General features: G+C 41.0%; 1 protein-coding gene across 1 annotated transcript; it reads left to right on the top strand.

The window, feature by feature from the left end:
- The first annotated feature begins 265 nt into the window (after positions 1–265).
- Positions 266–14,468, top strand: LOC124225683 (adhesion G protein-coupled receptor E4-like). The gene is made up of 8 exons (XM_046638315.1): positions 266–274; positions 1,417–1,611; positions 4,223–4,458; positions 5,917–5,983; positions 6,575–6,666; positions 7,901–8,081; positions 10,282–10,377; positions 12,562–14,468. Exons 1-8 carry the CDS (start codon positions 266–268, stop codon positions 12,670–12,672), a joined length of 987 nt encoding a protein of 328 aa, XP_046494271.1. The 3' UTR covers positions 12,673–14,468.
- Positions 14,469–18,167: the final 3,699 nt, after the last annotated feature.

Here is an 18,167-nt window from a genome sequence, read left to right as displayed (position 1 = left end):
TTCCAGGAAGCACCAGTTGGAGACTGGGGAAGTGAAATGGGAAAAGGACAGAAGCCAACGCAGAGAGAATTATCATTCTAGTTACCACCGTGGGTAACTGAAGCTTAATTCCCTCTGGAGGACTCTTGGAGTCAGTGTAGAAGACACAGCTCAGAGTCGTCCTAACTGGACAGGTAGAGAGCTGAAGCATTCATACACCACCTTCTCCAGTCACTTGTTGAAAGCTGCATCTGGGGAATATTAATTCTCTGATGCTTCCGTGGGCATGGGCAGAGTGAGCTCAAGCTAGCAGAGAAAGTTCTCAGACATTGAGAAGTTGAGTTATCAGCCCTCACAGTGGAAAGGTCCAAGGTGATTTGGAATCAAAAATACCTGTTACTCTGCAAGAGCTAAAGCTTCCTGGTCAGACCAAAAGGAAGGCAACCCACTCACCAATGGAAAAGCATTGCCCTCTGAACTCTCCACGTCCACACCATGTCTAGGATAACTCGGGTTTAAAGAAATTTACCTAAATTCTTCCCCTATTTCTTTTTAGTTCTCATTTATTGAATATTTACTGTATGAAAACCATTACATTGCATATTTAAATGCATGCCCTCATTTTATTCATTCAACAAGTTCATATACGAGCGCCTACTGTGTGTCAGATGCTGTTCTAGGCATTGGGGATAGAACAGAGAACAAGACAGGTAAATAAATCCCAGCCTTCATGGAGATTATTTTTGAGCGCTGTGCTGTCTAATAGGACCCCCAGCCACATGTGGCTACTGCATACTTGAAATGTGGCTAGTATGACTGAAGAACAAAATCCTTAATTTTATTTAAATTTAATTTATTTAAATGAAGAAGCAGTGTGAAATATTTTCCCTTAAAACACAACTTCATTGTTTCATAGGACCACATTTCACTTCCACCATTGAAAATATATCATCTGACTTAGGATGTGCCATAAGTGTAAGATACATACTGGATTTCAAAAGCTTAATATGGAAAAAAGAATATCAAATATTAATAATTGTTTTACATTGATTGTAATTTTAACTTTTATTTTTGTTGTATCACTATATTGATTATATTATATTCAACACATTGAGCTGATAATATTTTGAATATATACTATTAAATTAATTTGACCTGTTTCTTTTTACATTTTTAAAAACATGGCTACTAGAAAAGGTAAAATTACACATGTGGCTCATACATTTCTATCGGACAGCACCAGTCTAGTGGTTTTTGTTTTTCAACAGCTCTGTGTGGTAAATGCTATTACCGTCCCCATTTTGAAGATAGGAACACCAAGTCTCAGATTAAGTCACTTGTTTCACGGACTGAATTGGGAAAGCCGTCTGATACTCCATCAGGATCCTAAATGCAGAGTTGGAAACTATAACAGATTCCTCCTTTGGTGGCTCATAGGTGGATCCTATTCTGGAGGTGATCACCTACGTGGGACTGAGCCTCTCTCTGCTGTGCCTCTTCCTGGCAGCCCTCACCTTCCTCCTCTGCCGACCCATTCAGAACATCAGCACCACCCTCCACCTGCAGTTCTCAATCTGCCTCTTCCTGGCCAACCTCCTCTTTCTCACCGGGATGGATCAAACCGAGCCTAAGGTATATCATTTAACCAAATTATCTCATTGTCATAATCAAATCTAGCCATAGTTCTTGAGGAAAGATGGGGAGAGAGGCAAAAATCAGCAGTGATGGTGTAGGGGGGAAAAAGCAAGAGTTTCCATTTCAGCTGTCTTCCTGTGTCACTTTGAATAAGACCTATATTTTCCAAGGGGCCATTTAGCTAAGTGATTGAGAGTCAGACTGATGGTATTAGGTAGGATTACAGGAGCTGCTGTAACAAATAAACGCCAAATGCCAGTGGTTTATCACAAGAGTGGTTAATTTTCCCCTATGTATCAGTAGAGGGGGAGCAAACAGGTTTGAAGAATGTCTATCCTCCAACCTCCAGTTGATGGAGACTCTTCTGTCTTCCATACACAGCTTCCAAGGTCATCCTGGGATCCTGTCCATTTTAGCCAACTGGAAAGTGAAAAGAGCATGGTGGAGTCCCATGAGGGAGGTTTCTATGGGCCCCCTCAGGAAGTGATACATCTCACTTCCTCTCACATTCCATTGGCTAGAACTCAGTTACATGGTCACTCCTAACTGCAAAGGGTGCTGGGAAATGTAGTCTCTGGCTGGGAAGTCATGTCCTAGTGACAAATCTATATTCTAGAATTGGGGTTGGAGTGGGGCTTGAATTTTTGGTGGATGGTGTCTTTGCCACACTAATCTTCAGTTGAATCTCAACTCTTTTCCTACTTGCTATATGATCTTGTTGAAGTGATTTCTCCTTCTTTTTTTTAATTGCAGTAACATTGGATTATAACATTATATAGCTTTTGGATGTACATCATAATGTATTTTGAATTCTGTGTAGACTACATCATGTTCACCACCCAAAAACTAATTATAGTCCATCCCCTCACATGTGAACCTAATCACCCCTTTTGCCCTCCCCCTTTCCCCCCTTCCCCTCTGGTAACCACCAATCCAATCTCCATTGCTATGTGTTTGTTTGCCGTTGTTTTTATCTTCTACTTATGAGTGAGATCATACAGTATTTGACTTTCTCCCTCTGACTTATTTCACTCAGCATAATACCCTCAAGGTCCATCCATGTTGTCACAAATGGCCAGATTTCATCATTTCCTATGGCTGAGTAGTATTCCATTGTGTATATACACCACATCTTCTTTATGCATTCGTTCCTTGATGGGCACCTAGGTTGCTTCCAAGTCTTGGCTATTGTGTTAATGCCTCAGTGAACCTAGGGGTGCAAGTCTCTATGCCTTTGCGTTTTCAAGTTCTTTGGATAAATACCCAGCATTGAGATAGCTGGATCATATGGTAGATCTATTCTTAATTTTCTGAGGAAACTCCATACTGTTTTCCAGAGTGGCTGCACCAGTTTGCACTCCCACCAGCAGTGAACAAGGGTTCCCTTCTCTCCACATCCTCTCCAACATTTGCTGTTTCCTGTCTTGTTAATTATAGCCACTCTGACCAGAGTGAGATGATACCTCATAGTAGTTTTGATTTGCATTTCCCTGATAGCTAATGATGTTGAGCATCTTTTCATATGCCTGTTGGCCATCTGTGTATCTTCTTGGGAGATGATTTCTCCTTCTTAAACTTACTCTCTACAACATGGGCATCATCATGGGGCTCTAGCAGGGGCTTAGCCAGATAAAACATAAAAGGAGTCTGGATTAATCACTCACACAACAATGTTAGCTTTTAGCTTGAGCATGATCATTCAGCATCATATCCAGGAAGAATTAGAACTAAATATCCTTCAAGGCTCCTTCTAACCCTAAAAGTCTGTGATCTCACAGCCAGCAGGTTATGAAAGCACTATTTTTTTTCCCTGAGAGGAATTATGGTGCTATGGTTAAGAGTAAGTATGCTTTCTGGAGACAGTTTGGGTTTCAAATTCCTTTTTATTTTTCACTAGCTGTGTGATCTTGGGTGAGGTTTTAATCTCTCTGAGTCTCAGGTTCCTCATTTGAAAATGGGAAGAGGTTGGAAGACTATAATGCTCCAGCCAAATCTGGCCCACCATCTGTTTTTGTAAATAGAATTTTATTGGAACCATGACTGCTGATGTCTAAAGGCTGGAGAAGATGGATGTTACAGCTCAAGCAGAGAGAGCAATTTCTGCCTTACTCCACATTTTTGTCCTATTCAGGCCCTTAATGGATTGAATGGTGCCCATCCTTGTTGGTGATGGTGATCTTCTTTACTCAGTCTACTGATTCAAATGCTAATCTCTTCCAGAAGCACCCTCACAAACACACTCAGAATGTGTTTTACCAGCTGTCTGGACATCCCTTAGTCCAGTCACATTGACACATAAAATTAACCATCACCCCCACGCAAAGGGCAAGCTCAGTGGAGCATTTGTTTGTCAGCTCTCCTCCATCATGGATTTGAGGGCTGCTCTCACAGCATTCCTTCCTTGGCTCTTCTGGCCTGTCTTATGCACAGGGCAAGCAGATATCAATGGCCATCGAAAGCCCCCAGAATATGTGTTGCCCCCAAGCAAAATGGCACAGGTGTTAGTAATTGAGATTCCAGGCCAGCATCCAGGAAGTGATGAGTGCTGAGGATACAATCAGGTACGGACCACATCAGCTCCACATTCCTAACGCTCCTCTCCCCTCAGGTGCTGTGTTCCATCATCGCAGGGGTGTTGCACTATCTCTACTTGGCCTCCTTCACCTGGATGCTCCTGGAAGGGCTGTACCTCTTTCTCACTGTTAGGAACCTCACGGTGGCCAACTACACCACCATACGCAGATTCAACAAGAGGTTCATGTACCCTTTCGGCTATGGGATTCCAGCTGTGATTGTGGCTGTGTCTGCAATAGTAGGACACAAAAACTATGGAACCTATACTCAGTAAGCATGATGTTTGCATTTATGGTGGAAGTGGTGTCCATGGCCAACACATGGTCTAAAATTAAAAAACAATTTTTAATCCATTTTCCAATTTTGAATTGCACTTCAAACTCAAGTCCTTCCTTAAACTTGAATTCTGTTTTCTCTTGGAAGTCCGTAGAGCAGTGGTTCTCAGCATCTTTGAGGTTGGATCCCTTTGAGAGTGCTGGTGAAATCCAGGATCTATTTCCCCAGACAACTGTATATCCATACAAAGTTTTGGATGCAACTTCAGGAAATTCAGGGACAGATGAAGCATACTCAGAACTTGAACCCCGTGTCCTGCCAGAATGATTCTGGAGATATAATGGTAGGGTAGATCAGGGATTGGCAAACTTTTTCTGTAAAGGGACAGATAGTAACTGTTTTTGGCATTGCAGGCCATATGACCTTTGTGGCAACTGCTCAGTGTTGCCCTTGTAGTGTGAAAGCAATCATAGACAAGGTATAAATGAATGGATATGACTGTTTCAATAAAACTTTATTTACAAAAACAAGAGGTGGACTGGATTTGGCCCGTGGGTCATAGTTTGCAACCCTTAGAATAGAGCTAAGTGTAGGAGATGTTGTGCCCACCAAGAGTTGGCAATTTCTTGTTATTTTTACCAGTTTTGTACTGCCAGGTCCCCTTTCAGAGTAAGTTCTACCACCTTTGGCAACGTAAGTCATGACAGAACACAAAGTATTTTGGCAATGAAGTATTTGGTATATGGAGTATGCTTAATTAGTGTTGGTAGTTTTGATAGCTGTAGTTAAATTATTGTTTCTACTCTCTTTCTTATTATAGCAATCGTTATTATTAGGATGCCTACATTTCTTGAACCTTAACTCTTTGACAGGGACTGTATCTAAAAACTGTATGCACTTTTTCTCATTTAAGCTTTCCTACAAGAGGTATACGAGGAAAGTTTTGATGAAAGAAATCAAAAAAGTTTCAAAAAATGAGGAGAGAGTCCATGTTCATGGATAGGAGGACTCGATATTGTAAAAAAAAAAAAAAAAAAAAGGTCAACCTGAGTAGATTCAGTGCATTTTCAATCAAAATCTCAGAAAATTATTTTGTGGCTACTGAAAAACTGATTCTAACGTTTGTATGGAGAGGGAAAAGACGTAGAATAGCTAACACAATGTTGAAGGAGATGAACAAAGAGCCCTGACGCCACCTGACTTCGAGACTTGGTCTGGAGCTACAGTAATCATTTCATCTTTTCAATACTTCTGCTGGCCACACTCTACACATGGGGAAATGGAGACTCAGAGCTTGTGTCAGATGAGGAATCTTTGTCCGATTCCTTCTAGAATCCAGATCTGAACTGAACAGCTCCTGGCACTGCTCAGATCTTGCTACAGGAGCATGGGTTCAAGTCCTTTGCCTTCTCCTGAGGAATAAGCAGCTAATCCTTATCTTTCTCTCAACAGCTGCTGGCTCAAAGTTCATAAAGGGTTCATCTGGAGCTTCATGGGGCCAGTGGCGGTCATTATCTTGGTAGGTGACCAGTGATAGTTATTTATTTGTGTGCCCACCCTGGGTTGGCCAAGCATAGAAAGTATGTTTCTTATCTGCTAAAGTGGAAATGAGATGAAGATAAGGAAATACAGCCTAATGTTATCAACTCCTCTCACTGGAAATACTGTCTTCACATGTCTTTCCCTGACTTCCCCTAGCTCACTGGTTGCTTTAATATATCATAACCTTCTGCTGGGCGTTCTTTTCAAAATTTTACATGCATTCATTTAACAAATATTTAGCAAGTATCTATTCTGCATAGAGCGACATGTTTTCCTGTTTGCCAGGAACTTCCTATTTATATCTGTTGACCTCGTATAGATACAAATAGCACTCTTTCACTTTCAAGGTGTCCCAGTTTGAATGATAATTTATATGGTCACCCTAATCAAACATCAAGTGACACTGGTTGTATACTGTATGCTGTATAAAAGACAAGAGCATACATCCATATCATCCTTATAAAGCCTGTATCTTTTGGGAAAAAAAATTTTCGGTCCAGCTCAAGTTGAGTTACATGACATGCCTCAAAAGAAAATTTCAAGGCAATTTTCCATGCTGTTTCCACAGATAAACTTGGTGTTTTGCTTCCTAATTCTGTGGATTTTGAGAAACAAACTTTCCTCCCTCAATAAAGAAGTTTCCACCATTCAGGATACCAGGTAAGAAGGTACAAGAATCAGTGGTATCCACAGATTTTTTTTACCTACAGGACCATTCTGTCAGGGGAAGAAAAACCCATAAAAAATATGATATAAAATTTCCTGGTACTAGATAAATAGTACATGAGGGACAACTTATAGAAGTAAAAAATATAATTTTCAGGTAACAATGTACTGCCTCATCTCTTTATTCAGTGGATATTCATTGGGTGCCTCCTTTGTGTAGCATACTCTTCATATAAAATGAATGCCAAGAGTATTAAGAGATGACACTTCATATAAAATTAACGCCTAGAGTATTATCCTTTTCCCCCCTAAGGGTACGCTTACTTTTGGATTCCATTCTCCTTGGTTGTAGAAACTCATTTGTCACTGGTGCTGATCTGAATTATTAAAAATAATGACGACAACAACTAATATTACCTAAGAACTTGATAGATGCTGGGCATTGACAAATATTATTTCATTGAATGCTCATCACTCCAACCTACGTGGTGAGCATTACTAATATCCCCATTGATAAGAGGAACAAACTGCTCTTCTTACCTTGCATTGATGAGTCATGTGGACAAAACTTAAAAGAATCTCTCTCCAACTTCAGACCCTGGCTTTGATCTCATCTACTTATCAGACCAACCTGACATCTCTTAACCTGAGTTTATTCATCTCTCTTCTTCATCATCTTCTTCATCTCTTCTCAGTTTCCTCTAGAGGGTCAGAATGTCACCCTTCTTAGTGTTTCCCATCCTTCCACGCGTGTGTGGATGAGGTCAGGCTCATGCATGTGTTCTTGTACACACACACACACACTCCCATGCACCAACTCTCCCAGCCAGCTGCCATCAACCGCCCCATTCCATTTTACCAAACACAATTTTTGTTGGAAGAAATCCAACACTATGACGTGTCTGAAGTCGTGATGTCATCATCATCCAAATTTTTCAATACAAATTTCTAGAAGGCACTTTCCACAAATCTTCCAATAGGTCCAGGTAAAAGACTTTGAAGATAAATCATTTACAAAGAGTGGGAGAAAGTGTTATTCTCAGAGGCAGTGGTTGAAAACTTGGGTTCTGCCTCATTGTCAAGCTGCATGACTTTTGTAGGTTCCTTAACTACAGAAGGTTGTTGTGAGGTTTAAATAAGGTAAGGCATGCAAAGCATTTAGCACAGTGACCAACATGTAGTGAATGCCTATTAAATGGTAGTTATTATTAATTTTTTTCCTTTTCAGAGTCATGACATTTAAAGCCATTGCTCAGCTATTTATCCTGGGCTGTTCTTGGGGCCTTGGTTTTTTTATGGTTGAAGAAGTCGGGAATACAATCGGATCAGTCATTGCCTATGCATTCACCATCATCAATGTCCTGCAGGGCTTTTTTCTCTTTTTGGTACACTGTCTCCTTAATCGCCAGGTAAGGCTAATTATTTTTGTCTCCCACCAGCCTAGTCCCAAAGTCTTATTGAATGGTCCTTCACATTCTCACTCTTCTCTGACCTTTTGTGTTTGTATTTTTGGGTGGTCTTGATTCTGGGAAGAGAGTTAAGGTGCTGCTTGGGTATGCCATGTGCTCTGGGTTTCATTAGCATTCTAACATCTCTTGAGAGCATGCATTCATCTGGTTTGGATGCCACAACAAAAATACCAAAGACTTTAGGGCTTGCACAACAGGAATTTATCTTCTCAAAATTCTGGAAGCTAGACGTCTGGGAGTAGGGTATGAGTACAGTCAGGCTCCGATGAGAGCTCTTTTCTTGGCTTGCAGATGGCCAACTTCTCACTGTGTTCTTCGAAGAGAGAGACAAGGAGATACATTTTTCATGTTTCTTCTTATAAGAACACTAATCCTATTGGATCAGGGCTCAACATTTATGGCCTCATTTAACCTTAATTACTTTCATGAAGGTCATATCTCCAAATACAGTCATATTCAGGGGTTAGGGCTTTATCATATGAATTTCAGGGGGACACATTTCAGTTCAAAGCACAGCATGTATCAGTTAGGATAAGGTAGATTATGCTGCAGTAACAGATAGCTCCCCCCTCTCTAATTTCAGTGGCTTACAACAGTAAATGTTTATTTATCACTCAAGCTACATAGCTGTGGCTTGATCTCCATTGTCTTGACTCTGGGTTGTAGGCTGAAGGGGCAGCCCTTATTTAGAACTTTGGTATTCTCATGGCAAAGGGAGAGGAGATCATGGCAAAGTACAGCTTAGCTCTCTTTCATTGGCCAATACAAGTCACATGGCCATACTTGAATTTACCAGAGAGAAAATCAATAATCTTCCAGTAGTGAGGTGCCCTATAGGGAGGGACACTGGAATATTTGGCATAATCTACTACAAACTCAGAGAGACTTCAGCTCTAATCCCAGTTTTTCCACTGAATGAGTTGCTGTGTGGACCTGGGCAGGTTTCTTATCCTCTCTGAGCCTTGGTTTTCTCACCCACAAATGTGGCAATACGTACCTCATGGTTTTGAGAATTAAATGAGATAATGCAATATAAATCTTATACCACAGTCCTTGGCACACATTATGTTCTCAGTGAGGTCATTATTATAATTTCGTTCTTTATGGAAGATTGGTACAAGTTTTTCTGGATTTTTTTCCTTTGCTATTGAGTAGAACTACCACCAATTAAGATGCTAGGGGCAAAAAGACCATGTTAATACTTCACTAATTTGTCTTCTGTCTTCTATTGCCTTGCTAATGCTTGGTATTCCTCACTCACAGAAGTAAAATACAACTTAAGTGCCTTGGTGAAATAATGTCGAATATTAAATCCTTAAATGTCTTCTTAAGAACATGTTAAGGAGGTTAAAAGAAGGCAGTTCATGGAATCATAGGGTGTGGTTTGGTGTAGGGGTTAGTGTCAGGGATCTGGGGTAAGAATGACAAGGTTCTGAACACTGGCTGTTTGACCTTAAACAAGTCAATTTACCTCCAAGAGCCTCAACTTCTTCATCCTTAATTGGGGGTAAGAGAAGTACCTTCCTCATTGGGTTCATGTAAGGATTAAATGATATATTGCGTATACAGTGCCTTGAACATGGCTGTGTTCAATAAAGAGTGACTTTCATCATCATAGTTACCGACACCACCGTCACCTTCATTATCATCATTATCATGACTGTAATCACTTTCATAATTAGTATCATCATCCTCATAATCACCTTCATCATCATCATAATCACCTTCCTCACTATCACCATCACCACCTTCATTATCTTCATCATCACCTTCATTATCATTATCATAACCTTCTTTATCATCACCACCGTCTTCATCACCTTCACCGTCACCATCATTGCCATCACCACCATAACCTTCATCAACACCACCACCACCACCATCATCATCATCGTCATCATCACTATATATAAAGTCCATCTGGTGCCTGACACTTAGTAAGCACCTTTTCTCCTATTGAGGAAGCTGAATTTAAGTAAAATGAATCAACACAAGCACGGCCAAGATTATACAGAAAACCGATGAGAGAGCAGTAGAGAGTAGGACTTGGACCCATATCTTTAGTCTCCTATTTTAAGGGCTTTTCTCCTGAGCCAAGCTCTGGATGTAACACAAGTCTCAATGTTCCTCAAACGTTCAGGTGCGAAAGGAATACAGGAAATGGTTTAGTGGGATGCTGAAAGGGGTTGAAACTGAAAGCACTGAAGTATCTCCTTCTACTACCCACACCAAAATGGTAAGCTCAGCTCTTCTGCAATGCCGTGTCTGTCTGAACCCAACATCTTGTGCTACCAGGAGCTTCCTGGCTTCTTGATCTGAAACAAATGAGAAATTTCATTAGGTTCCTGCATTATGCAGCTGAAATTTCTGGGTTTTGAGACCAAAACCAGAAGAACTCTTCTTTCTTTCTTTCTCTCTCCCTCCCTCCGCTCTTCCCTCCCACCCTCCTATCTTCTTCCCTTCCCTCCCTCCCTTCCTTTCCTTCCTTCCTGTCTTTTTCTCTCTTTCTTTCTCTCTGTCTCTCCCTCCCTCCATCTCTCTTCCCCTCTTCCTCTTTCTTTCTTCCCCTCTTCCATCCTTCCTTTCCCTTCCTTTTTCCTTTCCTTCCTTCCTTCCTTCCTTCTTTCTTTCCTCAGTCCATCCACAAATATCTGGTGATAATTAACAAAAAATTTTAAATTTATTTAATAGGACTCATTTAACAAATATTTATTGAGTGTATAGTATGTGCCAGGCACAGGTTTAGGTGCTGGGGAAAGAGCATGGGGCACATTGACAAAAACTCTTGTGCTCACAGAGCTGACATTCTGGTAGCGGGGAGGCAAACAATAAACCACAAAAAGTGGATTATACAGTATGTTGCAAAGTGATATAAGCCATGGAAAAAAAGAGACAGAAGAGAAATCAGGAATGCGTGCGGTGGGAGGAGTTCAGTTTTAAATACATGGCCATGAGGGGCCTCATGAACAGCTGACATTTGAGTAAAAACTTGATGGATGTATCTGATGAAAACAATCCCTGGTTTGTGAAATTATCTAGCTTGGGAGGATTAGGAATAGATTCTAAGCGTTTTGGTAGGAAGCCATAGGTTCCTGAGTGCTGTGACTCTTGTAGCTGGGTTTGTCCCACACTGTGGCCTGGATGCTATGTCCATGGAGCTGTTGCAAGGGATACAAGCTTTATCAGGGACATGGAGCTTCTAAGCCAGCATAGCCGCTGCACATTTTCTCCCACATGGTCTTGTTCCCTCACACCTGAGCTGTCTCCTGGCGGTGGGGGGCGGGGGGGGGGGGGCTGCCTTAGGTTAAGTTCCTCAAAAGCAGAGCCTGAGATGGAGATTAGAATCCTTGTGATTTACTGAGAAAGAATGGTGTTTAACCTTCCTGGAGAGGCAGCTCCTTTGACTGAGGGCAGTTCTCTGGAGAAGGAGGAAGCCGTAAGTCATTAGTAACCAACACTCACAGCAGCTGGAGTGTGGGTGTGCTGGCCTGGTAAAGAGGATCTGGGTGGGGCACCAAAAGTGTTCAGCGCAAGGGCCAAAGAGAATAGTCCCTGGAAATCTACGAGGACAGTCGCTGTGGGGAAATACTTAATACTGCCCTGTAGGTGATGCTGTTTCTTGTCCTATATCTTCTAAGGAAAGCAAGTGTGAAAAGCAACCTTTTGAGTTGCGAATGTTTGAGTATTTAGCTCAGTGCTTCTCAGAACCATCTGGGGAAGCTGGTAACAATACTAACAAGTAATACTCCATCTTACTTGAATGAGACTGGGCCTCCATGTGATTATCAGCTCTCCAGGTGATTCTCATACACACCAAAGTTTGAGAACTGCTGCTTTGAATGAACCCGAAGACCACCAAGAACTGGATAATTATAATCCATGATCCTTGGACAACACTTTACATTCTAAAAATCATATATTCAAGCTTACAATCTTCATTGATCCTCCTCCTTCATTGCTCCTCTCTAGCATTTAAGTGATCCGTCACTGTTCTGTTTAAATGGAGCCCAAGTGTGGGTTCAAATCCCATCTCCACCACTTCCAGGCTGTGTGACCTTGCACTAGCCACTTACTGTCTCTGTGCCTCAGTTTCTTCATCTGTAAAATGGGGTTAATAATAGTATCTCTCTCAGTGTGAGGATTAAATGAGGGCATATACATTAGGTTCTTAGAATGCTGCCCAGCACACGGCTAAAACACTGTAAATGTTTGTAAAAAGATAAAATAAATAAAACCATCATAGATGGTGTTTTTGGGGGAAAAGGCTCTAGGCAAAGTCAGATATTAGGACCTCTTTACTGAGCTTTGGACCTTAGAGAAATTCTAGTTTATCATCTCTAGACATGCTAGAAGTTTTAGTTTATTTCTGAAGTATTAATTTCTCTTCAACTTTTTCTCCCTATTCTCTCCCGTCAAGCAGGAGGAACTGGGGCAGCCATCAGAATTCTGTCACAGGAGAGACACCGCGTCTGTCCAACCGCCGCCTCAGGCTCATCTTGTCACTGCTTCTTGGCAAGGCACAGAAAGCTGAGCTGCTTCTGGACGGCGCCCCCGTGCGGTCACATATGGATCGGACAAATGCCGCCATCCATCTTTCCTATGAAAATGCGTGCTGACACACTCCTCTATTTTGGCTTCTATCTCCATAGAGAGAAAAGGGCACGTGCAAGAATTCTTAGAGCCAGAATCCAGTATTAGATACCACGTGCAATTAAATGCTCCAAGAATCCTTTCTAATGATCAGGGAACGAAGTGGGTTTTCTTCTTCTAACTATTACCACCTTGCCCAAAACTAATTGATGACATCTTGATTCAGCTCAAAGATCCCTCTTTGGCCTCGCTGTTGCATTTTATGCTCCCAAGGGTCTTGCATCACTGGACATTTGCATAATTTAATAATTCCCATAAGAATAAGTATAAAAAAGGGGGGTGCATTCTTGCAATGCAAAAGCACACCACCATCCCCGCTTAGGGGTGTACTGTCACCAGACATGACCTTGTGGTCAGGTCACCAGCACTTTCCTGTTTTATTTCCCTGGTGACTCTTTTGAAACTATCCTAAGCCATGGTTAAGGATAATTTTGTTTTTTCAGTATCACCTCGAACATGTCCTCCTGTAAATGCTCCCAACGTAAACCAGCGTGGTGTATCACAGCAGTGGTTTGGCCTTATTTGCTTTGTTTTACTGTTTCTAATATCTTTTCCAAACTCATTGGATTTGGGGTGTGTTTTTCATCACTAGAATTAACAAAGGCATGGATAACTTTGTTACTAGACAATATTTTTAAAACAATGTTAAATTATAATGACAGTAAATGTTAAAATAGCAGCCAAGCACCACTATAATTCATTTAAGGAAATTTTGTGTGGGATTTTTAGGTTTTGGACAAAGGATTTGTTGCTTTTCTGCTTAAACACCTCAAGCGTCTCCTCCACATGGCAGCAATATAAGCAGAGTGTACGATTCACTCCACCTGCTGGCTTCGAAGTTATGTAATTCCTCTTGAGAAATTAAAATTTAGGGAGATTCACATGGTTTCAAAATGCGTGTCCACAGTATGACTTTTTATATCATGCAATTTCAACTTTACATGAATAAAACTCGCATATAATGCAACCTTTTTCAGGAGGACAATCTGGCACTAACGATCCAAAATTAATATGTCCATGATGCTTTCATTTAAAAATTCCACTGCTATGAATTTAGCCTAAGGATATTGTGATAAGTGTAATTTATAAATACAAGATGATACATAAATTCAAAGTGATGTGATATACTGTATCACCCTGAATTATTTGCTGTGATGTGTTGGATGGAGGAAAAAGGAGCACTGTGTGTGTAAACATGTTACCTGAAACCTGTAAATACATTTACAGGTCCACGAGGGTACCACACTCAAAGGTCGGCCAAGCTAGCCTGGCTTATCCCTGCCAGCCACCAAGCACTAGGAAACCACAGCATCAGTCCCCTTGAGTCTCTCTGGAGCGGACTGGACCATTGTATGTCTGCCCCGAGGTCACCGTGAGCCCCTTGCACTGCTTAATCCAGGACCAAAGGTTTACCTTGATGCATCAGTAGGGAGCAAATAGTGGCTCTAGGCCAAGAAAGACTGATCGAATCCTGGGAATAAGGCAGCACAGGGCTTTCATTAGCTCATTGTTGCTTATTTGATCAATTTGCTAATTGTTTACTAACTTGTTGAATGTGACTAAATGTGTGTCTGGCAAGCAACAAGTGACTCACAATTTTCTTGGTTGTCTCTTATTGGAACTGACTCTTTGCTGTAGCCCAAGCCAAAAATCTGAATTAAAGAGCACTCTCACATATAATAATTGGCATTTTGTTTAAATACAACAGATATGTTGTACAAAAATTCTCCAAGTATGTTGACTGGAGCACTGTTGGTAATGCAAACAAGGTGTCAATCAGTCAGGACTGTTTACATAATTTCTATGTCCATATCATTGACAGAAATAATCAATAACCAATCCATGGATTAGAAATATAAGGTGATATTTACCTGAGCCAAGCTGAGGACTAGCCCAGGAGTGCAATCTCCACCAGGGAAGAAATCACTTTGCAGAAGCGTGATTTATAGCACGGTTATATACTGTTTCAGAGCAAAGAACACACGTGATAGGAATACAATTTTCTTTTCCTCAAAGTCACAAGGAGACATTTTGCTGCAGCTCAGCACACACACAGCAGCTAACCTTGACCTTGGTTTTCCTGAAAGAAAAGCTAATCTTCAAAGAAGGACTAGTATTGGCATCAGAGAGGGAGATGTTCATCCTTATCTTTAATGAGTGCATTCTTTGCTCTGGGAAAATGTTTGAAGCAGATGTATAACGCATGTTCTATGGGCCATAAGTCAAGCTGCTCTGGGAAAAAACAAGTTTTAGGCTGAATCAGGTTTAAACCAGAACAGCTTCCCCATATACCTCAATATGTGAAAACTTCTAATTATTCTTATTATTTTCATCAACATAATGTAATGAATAATATGCAGTCAAATTTGTTAAATGAGACATATTTTCATGTGCTTTTATAAAAAGACCTCCAATATATATGCTTCGTGTGGAAAAAAAAGCAGTGTGCAGTTCAGTCACTGTAGTAGACTCTGCTTTCTGTTAAAAAATAGTTTATAAGTAGGGGCTGGCCCCGTGGCGGAGTGGTTAAGTTCGCGCACTCCGCTGCAGGCGGCCCAGGGTTTCGTTGGTTTGAATCCTGGGCACGGACATGGCACTGTTCATCAAACCACGCTGAGGCAGCGTCCCACATGCCACAACGAGAAGGACCCACAGCGAAGAACATACAACTATGTACCTGGGGGCTTTGGAGAGAAAAAGAAAAAAATAAATAAATAAAAAATTTAAAAAAAATAGTTTATAAGTAGACAGATTTTATAGGGTCACTTCCCATCAAAAGGATCCAGTGAATTGAAGAGAAAATCTTCCTTTTGCTTCAAACAAATAAAATGACAGATAATATATTCCAAATATATATTAAAAAGAAAACCATGTTAAAAATGAAATAAGCATCTCCCTGAACTGAAAATGGAAATATGATGGCTTGGGGCTGAAACCACAGGGACAAGAAATAGCAGCTCCTGGGAACTAGCTCCTGAAAAACAGCATGCAACTTTCCTGGGTAGTCGGCACATCCTTCTGTTTAAGTCCTACTAATGTTACTGTTATTCTCTGGTCCGAGACAGTTGCAAAAAGACAGAACAGACCAGCCAAATATCCCGGGTGCATCGGGCTTGGTCCTGTCGATTCTACACTTTTTCTCCCTCCCAATATGAAGGCTGCCTTCTTTCTATTTTCTTTTCTTCCTCTCTTATCCCATTGCACTCTCCAAGAATCAGCTTCTACATCCTTCAAGAACGCTCTTCTTGGGGCTGACCCGGTGGCGCAGCGGTTAAGTGTGCACGTTCCGCTTCGGCAGCCCCGGGTTCACTGGTTCGGATCCCGGGTGTGGCCGTGGCACCGCTTGGCACACCATGCTGTGGTAGGCGTCCCATGTATAAAGTGGAGGAGGATGGGCATGGATGTGAGCTCAGGGCCAGTCTTCCTCGGAAACAAGAGGAGTATTGGCATCAGTTAGCTCAGGGCTAATCTTCGTCAAAAAAAAAAACAAAAACAGTCTTATTCAGAATTTCAATGCCATCTCCAATATTCATTTATTACAGTCTGCAACACGTGTTATCCTACATTTTGTGTGCTGTTTCACAAATGATGTGGGTCTTTGTAAATCATGCCTCTTGGAATTACAAGCTTCTTGAAGGTAAGAATGACAAAGATGATAAATTAAATGTTCTTTGCCTCCACTTAGAGCATTATTTCTCAAGCTCTGCACTATTGGAACTTTGAGCTGTATAATTTTTGGTTGTGGTGGGGGCATCCTGTGCATTGTAGGATATTGAGCAGTATTCCTGGCTTCTGTCAGCTAAATGCAAGTAACGTCTCCCAGCACCAGTTGTGATTATCAAAGATGTCTTCAGACATTGCCACGTGGGAAAAAAAATGATCCCTGCTGAGAATTAATGGTCTAGGGATTGGTCACTGTTGATTACAAAGTGGCAGTAATAACTATAGATTGATGAGATGATTTAGAACAATTTAATGGGGAAAATCAATAGCATTGCAATGCACATTTGACAATAGGACCAGACCCAATTCCAATTTTCAGGGATTAAAATGTTACAATAGTAACATAAGTTGTTAAAATTTAATCGTGTCATTCAGTTACAAAGACCCAGAGAGTTACTGAATTCTACCTTGAGGTTTCTCTGAACTACCCCTGGACCAAGCATCCTAAAACACCAGTCGAGGCAAGAAAATCCAATGGAAAAAACATAGTAAGATATGAATAAAACATTATGGATTAAATAATGTTATTGGCCGATGAATGTTTAATACATAAAATGTATCCTAAGCATTCTCCATCTTCTGTGTTTCTTTTATTACATTGTGCCCAGTGTTACCAAGCAAGGACTCACTGCCTGATGTGCATAGAAGCCAATACTATGGCACTGACTTTTAGAAAAGAAAGAGTTTTATTGTGAGGTCAAGTGGCAAGGAGACAGGAGACAAGGCTCTCAAATCTGTCTCTCTGATACAAGTTTGGGGAAAAACTTAAGGAGTTGGGGACTACTGAGCTGCAGCTGGGCCCATGTAAGCTGACTGGCTAGTCTTGAATCAGTCCGTAAATGGTAATCAAGCTACTTAGGCTGCTGGAAGGCAGATTTTCCTTATTGAAGGACTTCTGACCTTGTAAAGGGCTCTAGTGGTAACACTTCTGAAGATTCTTGATTACAGGGTCATACCAGGGCTATGCATTCCTGTCTGACACATGTGCAGTACAGTCTCTGTTATTGACAGGGTTTAATTTTAAGGAGGAAGAAATAGTTTCCAGTTTCTAAATTCTGTGGGTTAGCTGGGCAGTTCTTTTGATCCAGACCTATTGGTGGCTCAGCTGGTATTGGATGGTGTAGGATGGCCTTCCTCACATATCTGATTGTTGAGTGGAACTCACCTGGAGTGATGGAGATGTGCAATCTGTCTAGACTCGTTCACATATTGATGGTCACATGTTTCTCAAGAGCAGCTGGAGAAGGGGAAGTACCAACAACGTGTGTGAGGTTTCAAAGCCTTTGCTTATGTCGTTTGTTAATGTCCCATTGGCCAAAGCAAGACACAAGGCCAAGTCCACTCAGAGTCAACATGAGGGGGTACAACCAAAACACACGAATAGAGGGAGAGGACAATGTGTGGCCATTTTTGCAATCTGTCACACATCATTTTCGACAAGAATTAATCTGACGTAATATTCATGGTTGTGTATTTGTGCATTTGAATGCCCAAGGATCATTGTCCAAAGCCAAAAGAAAAATAAAGCAATAAATTAATTGGAGATGTAAGGTACATTTAGTTGGTACTTAAAGTCAGCCTGCAACTATGTGGTAGATTATTTTTCAGGTGTATGCAAATTCTTGTGGCTTATGAAAATAAATTACATTTTGA

The sequence above is a fragment of the Equus quagga genome, chromosome 14 (assembly GCF_021613505.1).
Source record: "Equus quagga isolate Etosha38 chromosome 14, UCLA_HA_Equagga_1.0, whole genome shotgun sequence".
Taxonomy (NCBI): Eukaryota; Metazoa; Chordata; class Mammalia; order Perissodactyla; family Equidae; genus Equus; species Equus quagga.
The sequence above is the reverse complement of the archived record's forward strand: the minus strand, read 5'-3'. Positions and strand labels throughout refer to the sequence as shown.